Source organism: Erpetoichthys calabaricus, chromosome 13 (assembly GCF_900747795.2).
Source record: "Erpetoichthys calabaricus chromosome 13, fErpCal1.3, whole genome shotgun sequence".
NCBI lineage: Eukaryota > Metazoa > Chordata > Cladistia > Polypteriformes > Polypteridae > Erpetoichthys > Erpetoichthys calabaricus.
Genome location: NC_041406.2, coordinates 97,751,205 through 97,767,244, shown reverse-complemented (window position 1 = coordinate 97,767,244; position 16,040 = coordinate 97,751,205). Strand labels below are relative to the sequence as shown.

The 16,040-nt window shown below is 37.1% G+C and overlaps 1 protein-coding gene across 6 annotated transcripts in view; it reads left to right on the top strand.

Annotated features, from left to right (window-relative positions):
* Window positions 1–16,040, top strand: part of ubr5 (ubiquitin protein ligase E3 component n-recognin 5) — a 128,540-nt gene that overhangs the window by 97,156 nt on the left and 15,344 nt on the right. For all 6 annotated transcript variants that reach the window (XM_028817294.2, XM_028817293.2, XM_028817292.2 and 3 more), the window contains 10 exons: window positions 385–596; window positions 730–960; window positions 1,518–1,591; window positions 2,071–2,243; window positions 5,866–5,979; window positions 6,302–6,519; window positions 6,613–6,733; window positions 7,322–7,667; window positions 7,773–7,860; window positions 15,642–15,786. In XM_028817294.2, coding sequence (XP_028673127.1) covers window positions 385–596; window positions 730–960; window positions 1,518–1,591; window positions 2,071–2,243; window positions 5,866–5,979; window positions 6,302–6,519; window positions 6,613–6,733; window positions 7,322–7,667; window positions 7,773–7,860; window positions 15,642–15,786 — 1,722 coding nt within the window. The remainder of the gene's footprint in view (window positions 1–384; window positions 597–729; window positions 961–1,517; window positions 1,592–2,070; window positions 2,244–5,865; window positions 5,980–6,301; window positions 6,520–6,612; window positions 6,734–7,321; window positions 7,668–7,772; window positions 7,861–15,641; window positions 15,787–16,040) is intronic.

Sequence of the window (16,040 nt, the reverse complement as noted above, 5' to 3'; positions counted from 1 at the left end):
CTGGCTTCTGGGTGCTTTCTCTATTTGTTTTTTGTTTGGGGAACTAAAGGAAGTTGGAACTGCCAAGTCATAATCACATGGTGGCCTCCAGCCTTTTTTAAGATGGCTTCCAATTACATCCATATTGGTAAGGATTTAAAATAAATGTTACGTATAAGAATAACTGACAGTGAGCAAATAGAAACATTGAAAGTAGTACTTAAAAGAATAACCAAGTATAGAAACAAAGATTGAAAAGCAGTTAACAGAAGCCAAAGACTCTTGGTTCCTTTACCTTACTACTCACAGCAGTCAGCCTGAGAAGGACAGTTATGGTTTATTTTTTTTCTTTTTTGTATTTTATTTATCTAATACATATAAGTACACTTTTTTTCTATTTTCAAGAGTTATGTTGAAGAAAAACTTATTCCCACATGGAACTGGATGGTCAGTATCATGGACTCAACAGAGGCACAGCTGCGTTATGGTTCTGCAATCTCCTCAGCAGGAGACCCTGGTCACCCTAGTCACCCCCTTCATGCCTCCCAGTCCTCGGCGAGAAGAGAAAGGATGACTGCAAGAGAGGAGGCTAGCTTGAGAACTTTAGAAAGTCGAAGGTATTGTACTATTATAAGCAAGGGAGCATTTTTCTGGTTTTAGTTTTTGTTTACTTTGAGTAAATTTATGTCTTTCATACATATTTCATTTTTCTTAATCTTGGCTAAGAATGAATGAAATCTTCTCTTTTAGGCGTGCTACACTGTTAAGCGCCCGTCAGGGAATGATGTCTGCACGTGGGGACTTCTTAAACTATGCTCTCTCCTTGATGCGTTCTCATAATGATGAACATTCAGATGTTTTACCAGTTTTGGATGTCTGTTCATTGAAACATGTAGCTTATGTGTTTCAAGCACTTATTTACTGGATTAAAGCAATGAATCAGCAGACAACGCTGGATACACCTCAGTTAGAAAGAAAAAGGTACTATGATAGTTTGCTGTAATAAATCTTATATATTGAGCTTTCTAATTTTGCACAATCACTGTCATGATTTTAAGAATATTTTATAAAATATTGAAGAAAATATTTCATACTAAGCAAGATGCTATCTCCCTCATTACAAGCATTTGAAGAAAATGTGAGGCAGTGCTAACCAAAGGAATTAATCTACTACTAATTTTTCAATAGGAGGTTACTTGAAAATTCTTTGCCAGGCTGGTACTAATGTAAATGCTATGTTTCGTATGTGACATTTGCCGTTGTGAGATTGTTTGCATTTGTATATTCAAAGCTCTAGTAACAAAACGTGGGGGTTTAGCTGATCAGTAACAAAAAATCCCTTGCCTTCCCATCCTTTCAGAATACATTAAAAAAAAAAAAAAAAAGTCTGATCAGTTATAGAACTTGAAAACAAGGCAACACATATTTACTATTATATACAGGTGCATCTTGATAAATTAGAATATCATCGAAAATTTATTTCAGTAATTCAGTTCAAAAAGTAAAACTTGTATAGATTCTACTGCTTAATTTTTTAGGACCCGAGAGTTACTGGAACTAGGTTTAGATAATGAAGACTCGGAACATGAAAATGATGATGACACCAATCAGAGTAAGTTGTTGTGGTGGTCTTTTTTTGGTTAAGTCCTTAAATCTCTTAATAAAATTACTTCCTCTGTGACAGTTTCAGTGTGTCTTGGTTGATATTGGATTTATTTAAATTAGTTTAAAAATGTTTAATATTTGTGATAGTGAGATTTCTGGTTATAACTTTACAATTACTTTGAATCAACTCAGTTATTTTAGTGTGAGAAAATAATAGCTGGTTTGTGATTTTTTTTTTTTTTTTTTTTTTTTTTTTTAATTTTTATTTAAAGTGCTCCGAGTCAAGATGTTCATTGTAAAGTTCTGTCTATATACTTGATTGCTTATAATTTGAGTGTTTAGATATAATCTTTTAACAAGACACTTTATTGCAAGTAACTTCAGGTATATATTTTGCAAAAGCAGCCTTCACAATTTTCTAACTAGATTTGGTTCTTATAACATTCCTTATTTTAAATATTTAAAGCAAATGCTAATATCCCTTAGGCTCTACACTGAATGATAAAGATGAAGAAAGCATTCCAGCAGAGTCTGGCCAAAACCATCCTTTCTTTCGCCGCTCAGACTCTATGACATTTTTAGGCTGCATTCCTCCTAATCCATTTGAAGTACCTCTGGCAGAAGGCATACCCTTAGCAGACCAACCTCATCTATTACAGGTAATATTCTTACTTTCTTAGTTGCTATTTAAGGGGGCAGAATGATTTCAATTCATATATAGTAATTGTTGAAATGTTGCTGTTGAACTGCCCGTGGATGAAACAGCTATTGTAAACAGAGTAATTGTGTCACTCTGTATAGCACCTAGATTTGAATTTTCATTTTCCATCCTGTTAAGGGACTTCTATTAGTAGATGGCATCCTGTTCCATGAACGGCTAAAGTGTGCAATGTCTCCAACTTGTTCTATGTGTCTCTAGGTGACCTCGGGGGGGAATAGAGAGTCCTTGCTAGATGTCTAGATCATCTCAGATGGCTCCTCTAAATTTAGCAGCCTTTTGTACTGGAGTTCTCCCAGATTATTGAAAATGTCACTCAAATTCTATAACCTAGCGCATTGTATGAGTCAGTGGGTGTTACCTTTTAGAGCATAATGCATAATGAAGGAAAGGCAAATATTCTGAACATCAGTTGGCCAGGCAAATGCTACTGGTTCACTGTGTATTTGTTCATGCCTCATCTTTTGTTCTGTTTTATATTAGCAAAATATTCTTTCTGTTGTGATACCAAACTATTTTAGAAGTGTAATGTAATGGTTGGTTCCCCGTCTAAACCAAAATTGTCCATGAGATGGCTTTTTTAAAATTTATTTCTGACCAATGCTTGCAGCCAGTAAGAGACTGTGGTACAAACCAGTTTAAAGAATTGTGAAAAATTCAAGACAGTCTTGGTCTTTATATGGTTTAACATTTGCTGTGCTACAGTAATAGAAGTATTGTGAGCAGTAAGTGTTGGCTGTGCTGTGATGCTTGTGAGAACCCATGGAATGTTTTTGTGGGTGCGGTGTCTTTCACATATCTCTTACAAGATCAGACATTTTATGAACTGTCCCTCTGTAATAAATGGAAACGTTAGCTCCACAGATAACAGGCCCATGCTTTCATAATTGGCTACTTGGGGCATTTTGTGTCAGTTTATAAAATAAAAATAAGTTATGTTTTACTTTTGGCTGTATTGTTATCTTCATTTTTTTCTCTTGCTTGTTACATTTTAGCATTGCTCAAATAGTTCAAACAGGAGCCAAAAAGAAACACACAAGTATTAAGTAACTTGTCAGTGGTGTTTGGTTTTTATTTTTTTGAGCATTTTGAGTAATGTTTGTGCACTGTGACCATTGGAGGTAGTGTAATGAGTCTAGATCAGGGGTGTCAATCTCAATTTTATTGAGGGCTAAAAATAACACTTTACAGTATATACTGCGTGTGTTGGAAAATATCAACAATATATCGCCACAATTTTTTTCACAAAAAAAAAAAAAAAACATACAGGTGACTCTGTGTTCATCACAGTCGTATGCTGTGCCTTGCAAATCTCTTGAAGTCTTTCATTTTTATCAGCTTTTCATTTTTGGACACTGCATTGTGTTAGGAAAGCTGCTGGCAGCCACAGGACCAAAAGTGGCACTGAATGAAAAAATTGTCCGTGAGTGACAGTGGCTGTCAGGACACATGCAAGAGGATGTACTTTGCTTTAGCTGTAAATGTTTTCATCTGCATTAATGTGTATCACAATCTGATGGCACTTGAGCTCATTTTAAAAACCAGGAATAAACATGCTGATGATAGGATCACAAAAAAACACATTTGTAGTTGGCTAGAAATGGATAGTGTTCAAATTTAACATAAATGGTAATGCAAATGTATTTTCTAACCTAATACAATTAAGTCAATTGAAAAGACTGAAGAATTATACAGGGCAGAGGCAGCATAAAGAGTAAAACCATGGAGAGGTGGCCAGCACTGGTGGTATTGCACCTGTAAAAAGTGAGTAGGGTGGCAGCAGTAGCCTACGTAAATTTGAGTGAATATCTCCCTGCGTGGAGTTTGCATGTTCTTCCCATGGGTTTCCTCCGGGTGCTCCGGTTTCCTCCCACAGTCCAAAGGCATGCAGGTTAGGTGGATTGGTGATTCTAAAATTGGCCCTAGTGTGTGCTTGGGGTATGGGTGTGTGTGTGTGTGTGTGTGTCCTGCGGTGGGTTGGCGCCCTGCCCGGGATTGGTTTCTGCCTTGTGTCCTGTGTTTGCTGGGATTGGCTCCAGCATACCCCTGTGACCCTGTGTTCGGAGTCAGCGGGTTGGAAAATGGATGGATGGATGGATCGATCTCCTTCAAGAGTTTATCACATCTTTGGTATTACACTAAAACAGTAAATTTCTTTATGCTAGTATGGTATGTCACCCTTTTTCCCATTACCACTAGTAGTCAGTTCTTAATCTACCTACAGGTTAGTAGCTGTGGTTTGCTGTACTGCATAGATAGATGTGAGCAGACATTGGAGATGAAGTTTAATGCCAGGAGTAAATGTAATCTGATTAAGTTATATACAGATGCAATCTATACACGAAATTCATGTTAAAAGGGGGTCTTATGGAAAAACTAAGAGGGGGGAGAGGAGGGGTTGCGCGTATGTAACATTTTTTGAGCATTGATGAATTGGGCCACTTGAAGAAGGTCCTAGGGCTGTGTCTGGTCCACAGGCCTTGAATTTGATATCACTGATACATATGACCATTTATTATGATTATTCTAATAGAAGATTGAATTAGTCAAAGACAGTTTTGATAATTCAAAGAAAGTACCTGTCCTAGATAAGAGTGTAGGCGTCCTTCTTTTTTTCTCTTTTCAAAGAGAACTTCAGTAATACGGACTCGCTAGATTCAAGGCTTCCTTGTTGTTCTGTCTAGAGCCCTTCTATAGCATTAATGCTTCTAACAGAAAAAGACGGAGTTTTTCACATGTGGGTTTTGGAAATGAGTAAAGAATATTCTTTGCTTGCCCCTCTGGTTTGAGGGTGCATGTGACACCCATATCTCTGGATACCTTAAAGAGTGTGATTTCTTTCCCTTCACTTTCATGATCCTTCTTTGGCCTTTGCAAACTTCTGGTCCTCAGCTTTGACTCACATGGAATTGCTCATTGTTGCTCCTAGGTTTTTTTGTGTTCTTCTATCTTGAAACTTACAAAAAAAACATAGCAAACTGTGACAACATTAAATAAGAATATTTGCGTGTATGTGATGAGTTAATTATTGTAATGTAAGGTAAAGTACGAGCATATTGAAGATAAATATTAACAGGTCCAACTGTATACTAATTAATATTTAATATCACCAGTAAAACTTACACCCATCAAGACCTCACAGATTTGACTGGTTTAAAAGCAACCTCCCCTCCTGTAATTGGCACAGTTTAGAACATTATGGAAGAAAAGACATACAATTTGCAAGGGAGAATGATTTCTTTTATTTACAAGCATAAGTTACATTCAAGCTATAATGTGCATTATTGACTCTTCTACTACTAAAAGTAAAGGCAAAAAGTAGGGGGTGTGCTTAGCATAGTTACATAGGACTTTCTGAAAGTGGGATGTAGACTTAAATGTTACTGCCTTTTGCTTGTAAGACATGGGGGATATTTCTGTATCTTGTTGATTTTACTGACTATTAGTATTCACTGATATCAAATGTCAGCATTGCTAACTGTTTGTATCTCTGAATGTGAACATTTAAAATGAAAACTCATATTAATTTTGTGTTTATTTCCTTCATGTTTCCCCTTAATTAGCCAAATGCAAGAAAGGAAGATCTCTTTGGCCGTCCAAGCCAGGGTCTGTATTCTTCATCTTATAATACCAGCAAGGGGTTAATGGAAGTGACAGTAGACAGAAATTGTCTTGAGGTAAATATTTTTATCCTTTGGTAGTTAAAGTAAAATGTAATACCATTCTCAATGTTTGTGAACTAAGAAACCATTAAATATGTATGTTGTACTAGCGTGTTTTTTTTTGTTGTTGGTAAGCTGCATCAGAAATGTTATCATGGCATACTGTAACAGCCTTGCTTATCAGTGAAAAGATATTGTAGTTTTAACTTGGTTTCATGAAATTTTAAGAGTCTCCAACATTTTTTTTTTTAAATAGTAATTGAACTATGCATATACATACATTGTAACACTGCTCAACAGTATTCTAAAATAAGTCACGTTGGTCCACACTGTTCAGGTTCTCCCTACAAAGATGTCTTATTCTGCAAATATGAAGAATGTTATGAGTATGCAATCTCGCCAGAAAGTCAGCAGTGAACAGATGCTTCCTGAGGAAGAAACAGAAAGCACAAAACCTGGGCCCTCTGCTCACGACCTGGCTGCACAGCTAAAGAGTAGTCTTTTGGCTGAAATTGGCCTTACAGAGAGTGAAGGTCCGCCACTTACCTCATTCAGGTAAGAAATGTATCAGCGTTTTGTTCATGTAATGGTAGAAAATACAAATTTTGTCAATGTAATGTTAAGTGTTTTTTTTTCCCTATTTTACAGACCTCATTGCAGTTTTATGGGCATGGTCATATCTCATGACATGCTGCTAGGAAGATGGCGTTTGTCTTTAGAATTATTTGGTCGTGTCTTTATGGAGGATGTTGGGGCAGAACCTGGATCAGTATGTATCTTTGTGGTAATTTATCCTAATCAGTTTACCCAGAAAAGTAAAAATGTTCGTTAGTCATTCATTCTACACGTATACTAAATCATACCATAAAATTATATAGTGAGGTAAAATTAAAAAGCATTTACGTAGCTCAGTGAACTCAACTAAGACCTAGTCAACTCTCAGTACGTATGAATTTTGCCATAGCATTCACTGCTTTAAAATGCAGTAAACATGGTGGTAGGGCAAAATCATGCCTAAGCAAATAGAACAAACAAGGTAAACTTAAATTTGTGCAGTTAAATAATCAATAACATCACCAATATATTTATTATCATTTTTATGTTCCAGTCATAGCTTTTACTAAAATAATTGTTCTGTTCTTTTATTCTATTCTGTGCCATTCTGCTATTTGTATTAGAACACAATACATGATGAACATTTCCTTTAGTGCCAGTATTAGAGTATTTCAGTGAAAGTGCATTAGCAAAAACCTCCAGATTGATTTAATTGTGTACATGGCAGAAGATAGTGTCAGTGTCTATATTAGTTGTTAAACTGTTAATGTGAAATTATAAATCTTTTTTTTTTTTTGTCTAGATCTTAACAGAGCTTGGTGGCTTTGAAGTAAAAGAGTCAAAGTTTCGGCGTGAAATGGAGAAATTACGAAATCAGCAATCAAGAGATTTGGCACTGGAAGTGGATCGTGATAGAGACCTTCTTATTCAGCAAACAATGAGACAACTTAACAGTCATTTTGGACGCAGATGCACTACCACACCTATGGCTGTGCATAGGGTCAAAGTTACTTTCAAAGATGAACCTGGTGAAGGTAGTGGGGTGGCTCGGAGTTTCTACACAGCTATAGCTCAGGCATTCCTGTCCAATGAGAAACTTCCAAACCTTGACTGCATACAGAATGCTAGCAAAGGAATGCAGACTAGTAGTAAGTTGCATACTTTTTCAATAACTTCCCATACAAACCAATCTATATGAAATGTCTTTTACCTGATTGGTTATACATTTACCCTTTTTATTTTACTTAATCCAGATCTTATGCAGAGACTGAGGAACAGAGACCGAGAAAGGGAAAGGAGAAGTGGTGGCTTGAGAGCAGGTTCTAGGAGAGATCGTGACAGGTGCGTTCACAAAAATGGTTTACATTGTGAAGCTCAGTTAAATAGTTCTTTCACTTTTAGCAATGGTACACTATTATCCACCCTAAAAAGATGTTCTAGCAATGCTACACAAACCTCCTTTAGAAAGAGAACATCTCTTAGTTTAGTAGAGAATGAAAGTCTTGTTTTTTTTGAGAAAGATGACCTTTACACTAATATATAAAATGGTAGTTTGTTATGGGCATCAACAGAAAAACACCAAATGAAAGTATTCAGAGCAGCTAATTATCTCCTATATTCTGCATATCACTGCCTAATGTTGCAGTGTAGTATAATCAAATTTAGGCAGCTGCACACAGCATATTTTTGAACAGCTAAAGTAATCCCCATCAACAATCAGAAACACTTTTAATTGGTAACATTTCCAGCAGTCTCAAGAATCCTTCTAATTTACAGAGATTTTCATTATTCTATAATTATTGCCCATCTTGAGTTTTTTGTGTGATAAAGGGGGGAAACAAATTAAATAAAGTACAGTACAATCCCTAAGGCTCTTTATCAACAAAATTTTGCCGCCTGAATATGGGGGGGGTATTAAGCAAGACTTGCATAGATGGTCAACCCTTCATCTCACTCTAGCCGGAAGAATTAACGTTGTTAAGATGAATATCCTTCCTAAACTTTTTTTATTTCAAAATATTCCATTATATATCAATAAATCATTTTTTAAGCAATTAGACTCAACAATAACCTCATTCATTTGGAACTCAGAACACCCACGTATCCGAAGAGCGACCCTACAAAGACCTCAGGCAGAAGGTGGCATGGCTTTACCTAATTTTCAGTTTTATTACTGGGCAGCAAACATACAAGCCATAAAAACCTGGACACAAAAAAATGAACCATACACAGGCTTGGCTCGCAATAGAAGTAAAATCCTGTAGTAGTACTTTATACTCCCTGCTCTGCGCTCCAATAAATGCAAGTTATCGCAGATATACTAATAACCCAATTGTGCTTTACTCACTCAGAATATGGAACCAACTTAGAAAGCATTTTAAGATGGAAAAATCTTTTATCCGCGGCACCTCTGCAAGAGAACCACCTCTTTCAACCCTCACAAACATATCCAGTTTTTAATACCTGGAAAAGTTTTGGGATTAAAATGCTCAGAGATCTATATATAGACAACATATTTGCATATTTTTAACAATTACGTTCCAAATTCAACCTCCCAGCTACACATTTCTTTCACTATCTTCAAATTAGAAATTTTGTTAAACGGAAACTGCCCGATTTTCCTCACCTCGTACCCTCCACCATGCTGGAAAAAATACTGCTCAATTTCGAGGAATTAAACACCATTTCCGCATTATATAAAATCTTATTAGAGTCCCTACCTATCAAAGACCCAAGAGGACATTGGGAAGATCTCTTAATCAATATATCAGAAAAGGAATGGAAGGTAGCAAAGCAGAGAATTCACTCGAGCTCCATATGCGCAAAACATAGAATTATTCAACTAAAAATTATATATCGAGCTCATCTGTCTCGCTTAAAACTGTCCAAAATGTTTCCAGGGCAAGATCCAACCTGCGAACGCTGCAACCAAGCTCCTGCCTCACTGGGTCACATGTTTTGGGCCTGCACCAAACTAACATCATTTTGGACCAAAATTTTTAAGTGCCTTTCAGACAGCCTTGGGGTCACAATCCCTCCTAACCCATTAACAGCTGTGTTCGGTGTTCTTCCAGACGGACTTGAAGTGGAGGAGGACAAGGAAACGGTGATTGCATTCACTACACTTTTGGAACGCAGACTTATATTTTGTTAAATTGGAAGAATCCTAACTCTCCTCTGATAAGTCAGTGGGAAACCGATGTTTTATATTATTTGAAATTGGAAAAAATCAAATTCTCAGTTAGAGGATCTGTACAGAACTTTTTTAAAACCTGGCAGGATCTAATCAATATTATTTTAGAATAAGAGAAATAACTATTACCACATTTATTTTCCTTCTCCATTTTTTATATACCTATTTATATTTCTACCTTCTTTTTGTTTATTGCTGCCTTATTAAAAAGCCCTAAGCAATTCTCCTTTGGCTAAGCTCTCCTTCTCAGGGGTGGGATTTGATTTGTTTTCAATTTTTCTTTCTTTTTTTTTTTTGTTATAAATTGATCTATTTGTATGGAATGATTACAATAAAATTAATAAAAACTAAAAAAAAAAAAAAAAATACAGTACAATCCCTCTTAACCGGCCACCTCGGGACTGGACCCATGGCCGGTTGCCATTTTGGCCGGTTAATCTGACGCATACCTATTTTCATGTAGAAAAATATTTCTAAGGTATGTACTGTACCTCTTCAATGTTCCTTAAGAAACCATATCCACAAGGCTTTATCCACGATTTTGCACACAGGTTTTTTTCTTGTACAACGACTGGACAGTGTGGTGTAGCGGATCTACAGCTCAAGTCAAAAAAGCCACATTTTAAACATATAATCACCGCACTCGTGGCTTAGCGAGTATGTGTGGCCAATCGGTTCCCGGGGAATTCGTGATGCAGGCGATCCTAGCTTAAGTGCACAGGTGAGGAGTCGCCTGCATCCGTAATTGTTCCCGGGAACTGCTAATTGCCACATCTGACCCACATCCCCCATGATAAATAGAAGCATGAGGTGGCTAGGGGGAGAACAGGAAAGAACGGGATGTTAATGGAGAAGGAAGCAGATAGAGGAAAGCCGGTGAAGGAAAGAGAGCGAGCGAGAGCAGATTCGATGGAGCAAAGGCAGGCAGCTGGGAGGTGAACCCCTGCAGATGAGTGTTTGGCCGACACTTGGTGGGGCTGAAGAAAGCGGTTGCTCTAGCTGAGCGATCACGGAGCTGGAGTGACCGGTATTGAAGACTTGGGCTGGTTTAGCCCCAGTGTGAGCGCCCTGGCTGCTGGGGAAAGAACCCAAGTCTCGGTCCGGATGGAGCCCAACGTAGCCAGGGATCGGAGGGCTACCGGACCAGTGTGGAAGGCAGCTGCACCTGCAGGTAGGGTGACTCCCCTGTTGCGAAGCCCGATGGGAGAAGCAAGGGAGCCGCCAAGTAGAAAGAAGAAGGCACCGTGGAAAATTCATAAAAGAATATGTAAACGGAAATCACTCTGAAAGTAAGGACCCCTCTCTCACCTTCCCGGAAAGAAGGAATTGCATACATATAATATAAAGAAGAATTTGGGATTAAATATATATTTTTTTTATTCTATTTTATTTTAACAGGCCGGTTAATGCAAGGCCAGGTAAGAGGGATTGTACTGTAATGATATACAGCTAAAAGTGGTTGGGGTGGGGGGTATGAAAGGAGATTTCCCTGTGTATGGCACTCTTATGCAGTAATACAAAGGTGAGATTTACATTTTTAAAACTATAGAGCAGCATTAAATTATATTTTAATTAATTGAAAATTCTACAAATAAAACACAGTACTTTTTAAATACTTGTACATAATTGTATCCGAATTTGGAAATGAGTTGTGCCCTTTTCTCTGTTGTGCTTTACATGGAATCGTTTTAAAACTTGTAAATTTTATTAGCTCTGAAGTAATAGTTGCAATACCATATACCTTAGCTCAGCATAGACCCTTGGCACGGGTCTTCAAGGCAGGAACCAGCCCTGACCAGCGTAACTCTCATCAAAATCTAAGAAAAAATACTTTGCACTTTTTCATTATTATTCAGCATATACTGATGAGTCAAGCTGTTTATGCTTAGACTAATAATTTCAATAACTGTACCATATTCAAAACACAAAATATTCTCATGCTTGCCATAGCCAACCAGTATAGTTGCACCTTCAGTCTAATACCATACATACCTTTTTAAATTTTGTTACAATTTCTCTGCTTTAATAAAGCAAAAGTAGTATTAACCATAGCTTCATCAAGTGACATGAATTATAACTGCACGCTGTTTATTATCTTAACCTGATCATCCACTTCAGGATTTTCATAAGCACAACTCCTGTCCTGGCAGCCTCAGGTGTGAAGCAGAAACTAACCTTGAAAGAGGTGCCAATCCATGCACCCATACTCATTCATGCTAGCCGAGTGTAAAGTTGGCGATTAACTTAATATACATATCTATATAGATATGTGCAAAGCTTGTAGGCTGAACACATGGTTAACCTTGGAGCTGTTTCTCTTGAGTTATAACCTGATTATTGTAATTTCTAATATAGACTCTGCAGTAACTCAACTAATGCAAACACACAGAATTCACCAATGTTACAAATAATCTTACTGAATATTTGTTCACTATCTTTAAATCTGTTCAAATCTGTTCTTTTGACTCCCATAAATGATACATAGTACTTATCAATTTTTGTCTGTTAAAAATAAATTTTTTAATGAAAATATGTTGCTAAAGGTTTTTCCTGTTTCAACAGAGGACCCACAGCGATTCATTTGAACCATTTTTTAATTAGAGCCCAATTTCTGATGCTAATGGAACGTCCTGTTTTTAAATTAATTTAGATAACTTTATTATCAAAATTAGAACCCCTAATTTGCAGCTATTTACTCAAAACCACCTGCATTCAGAGTGTAGTTATTATTTAGCATCTACCAAATTATCTGTAAGACACAAATAACAAAAAAACTAAAAGCTTATTAGGTCCCAGTTATTATACAGTACCGGTGTCTCATAAAATACAAGTATTTTTCAGTAAAATATTTTGAAAGAAATACAGAAGTGCAGAGAGGTAGTATTTTGCTGATCCATAACGCTTTCTGAAAGCGTTACTAGCTAATTTGAAAAAAGTTGGACAGCTGCTTCTGCATTTAATTAGACGCTTGTTTCATTTATAGCTAGTGTTACCTCCTTTTATGGTAATGGTAACAAGTACTTAAATGATTCAAGTTTAATTTATTAAGTTTATGCAAATATAACTGAAATTGACAGGTCCTATGGAATATTCTTAATTATTTGAACCATTGTCTCCTCTTTGCTCATTATCACTACAGTAGAACCTCAGGTCACGACCGTAATTCGTTCCAAAACTCTGGTCGCAACCCAATTTGGTCGTTACCCGAAGTAACTTCCCCCATAGGATTGTATGTAAATACAATTAATCCGTTCCAGACCGTATGAACTGTATGTAAATATATTTTTTTAAAGATTTTTAAGCACAAAAATAGTTAATTATACCATAGAATGCACAGTGTAATAGTACACTAAATGTAAAATCATTGAATAACACTGAGAAAACCTTGAACAGAGAATTGCAAGAGTTCACGCTACAGCCTTACAAACTGCTTGCTGTAAATACTTTTTTTTTTAATGAGTTTTAAACACAGGGAAAAAAAAACACAGTTGAAAAATCCTTAATTTATACAAAAACTAACCATAAATCCAAATTAAATAAAGTGCAGTGCTTTCAGAATCCTTCAATAAATAAATAATCCCATAAAAACAGAAGTGAAGTGGAGGTTAAAATCCAATAGAAAAAAGTCTTCATTAAATACGAGGTTAAAACAATGCTGGAAGCAGTCTCTTTAAAAATCAAGCCCGGTGCATTCTTTAACTGGTGACCCCCACTGCCTTCTCGGCCTTATGCGGCCAGCCGTCCTTCTGGTCACTCCAGCTCCTTGATCGCTCAGCTGGAGCGACCGCTTCCTTCTGCCTCGCCGAGTGTTGGCTAAACACCCCTGCTTGGGCTCACTGTCCAGCTGCCTGCCTGCGAGCATGCGCTAGCTCGCTCCAGTTCTTTCCACATTGCTTCCTGCTTACTTCCTCACTCTGCAACCTCCATCTTTCTTTTCTTTTTCCTCCCTTTAGCCGCCTCACACTTCTATTTATGAAGAGGATGTGGCAGCTGTAGTGCGGCAATTATTTATTTTAAACTGGCCTATTGACGTGAGCTATGTAATAAAATGAATAAGTTATAGCGTAATGAAAATTGCATAATTAGATCTGGACCACCGTATACTGTACAGGGAGAGACTGAACATGTGCGTAAATCACTGGCGCTTACAAACCGGAAGGGAAACGAACTAGAGCACAAAGAGTTCACAGCGAATGCACAAGGGGAGACTGAACACTTGCGGAAATCATTGGCGCGTACGAACTGGAAGGGAAACTGGCTTGTTTGTCACCTGAGTGTGTGATCGTGAACAGATGCAAACGTTTGGCGAACTTTTTGGTCGTAACCCAATTTGTATGTGTTCAGAGACGTTCGTTACCCAAGGTTCCACTGTATTTGGATACAATAAGGTGACATACCTAATAAAAAAAAGAAATTCTTGTTTATTAAAGTGCAGGATAAAACATACATGTTGTAGTGGCTACCAACTATAAATTTCTCTGCTCTCATTCCAAACAGAGAGTGGCAAATGAATAGATATTGGTACAGACAACAGCTAATGCTAAAGATGAACAGCTCCTTCGGTGTTAATATCATTTGTCTGGTCATTAACAAGAAATATCTTCAGTAACAAAGACACAAACTTCAATGAGAGGAAATTTGCAATTTGCTGTAAAGAGAACTTAACTAGGGTTACCTCTAGCAGCAATGGCCAACAGCAAACCAGTACGGGTTGGAATATGAATGTTGTACAAGCAATCCAATCAGAAGATATAAACCTATGTTCAGAAGTAAGGTGTTCATTTTTGAAAGTTGCAGTTCTCAATGCAACCCTGCACCAATAGTCTTAACAGTTATAACTAGGTTTACACAAACCGCCTATTAGTTGCCTATGTTCCATTCTTAATTTTGTCCATCCTTGGCAGCATGATTTTATTGTTGACCAGCATCACTTTCACTCAAACTGTTTTCTTCTACCTGCATCACAGTGTTGTTTAGTTATTCATGCCTTTAGCTCCTCGTTTCCTAATTTCTTCTTCCTCTTCATAATACAATTTCTAAAACATCCCCCTTTGCTTATATTGTCACTTGTGTTCATTTTTTTTTTTTTTTTTGCAAATTTGCCTATGGCTTTTATCTTTTTCTTTTCAAGTATGAGTGAGCTAATTTTTTTTTTTGTTGTTGTTGCATACATTTCTTCTATTTTTCCCTACAAGGTTTTTTTGGGAGTTTTTCCTTGTCTTCTTAGAGAGTCAAGGCTGGGGGGCTGTCAAGAGGCAGGGCCTGTTAAAGCCCATTGCGGCACTTCCTGTGTGATTTTGGGCTATACAAAAATAAACTGTATTGTATTGTATTTCCTGGATGAACTTCTACCAGTCTTGTATTTATGCATTTCCCAGCACTAGTTTTGTTCCAGTACTTTTCTGGTTGCCTGCTTTCATGATCCTAAAGCAAGATCTCTAAGCCAGAGAGCTATGGTAATAAAAATGTGCCATTGATTATGCACTTACTGTTACCACCTTCACAAACCATCCTTTTCTTTTATGCATCTTATTTCATTAGTCTCTTATGACATGTTTCTATTAGTTGACACTCTTCATTGAGTGAATTCCTACATAATCAATTTTTTTTATATGTATATGTGTATGTATATAACTTGAAGATTAAGATTTCAGAGGATTGCATTTATGCCCAGTGTTCAGTCACTCATTCAGAATGGGGCCATTGCTTTCACGTTGGACCGCACTACTTGACAGAATCAAAGTTCCGGCAGATCTTGTCTTTGTCATCATTGCGACGTTGCACCTCCTCTTTGAATCACTGGCGCACTCTGTGAATGGATGCTTGCTCCTCTATGCATTGCTTTCAGCTGATCAAATAGTTTTGCTTTAATCAATATTTCTCTTTAATGTAACCTTGTATTTTTGTATGGTTTTTATTAATATTACAGAGATTCAAGAAGGCAACTTTCCATTGACACGCGGCCATTTAGGCCAGCATCTGAGGGCAATCCCAGTGATGATGCTGACCCACTTCCGGCACATCGACAGGCACTGGGTGAGAGGCTTTATCCACGAGTACAGGCAATGCAACCAGTAAGTTTGTATGATTACAATATAGAGGTGTACTTGCTTTAAGAAACTATTTTAACTCTTGCGTATTCTGGACCCCTTACTCTCCTGCACAGTGTTATAAGAAGCCATGTAATTGCTGCCTAGCTTTATTTAGCAACATTGCTTTGACTGTAGACAAGAGTGGTGCCCTGCAGAGCACACACACCAATCCCCAATAAAATCCAACATTATTTTTTACTTATTTTTATTTCTGTTTACAAAATTGCTTTTTTTTT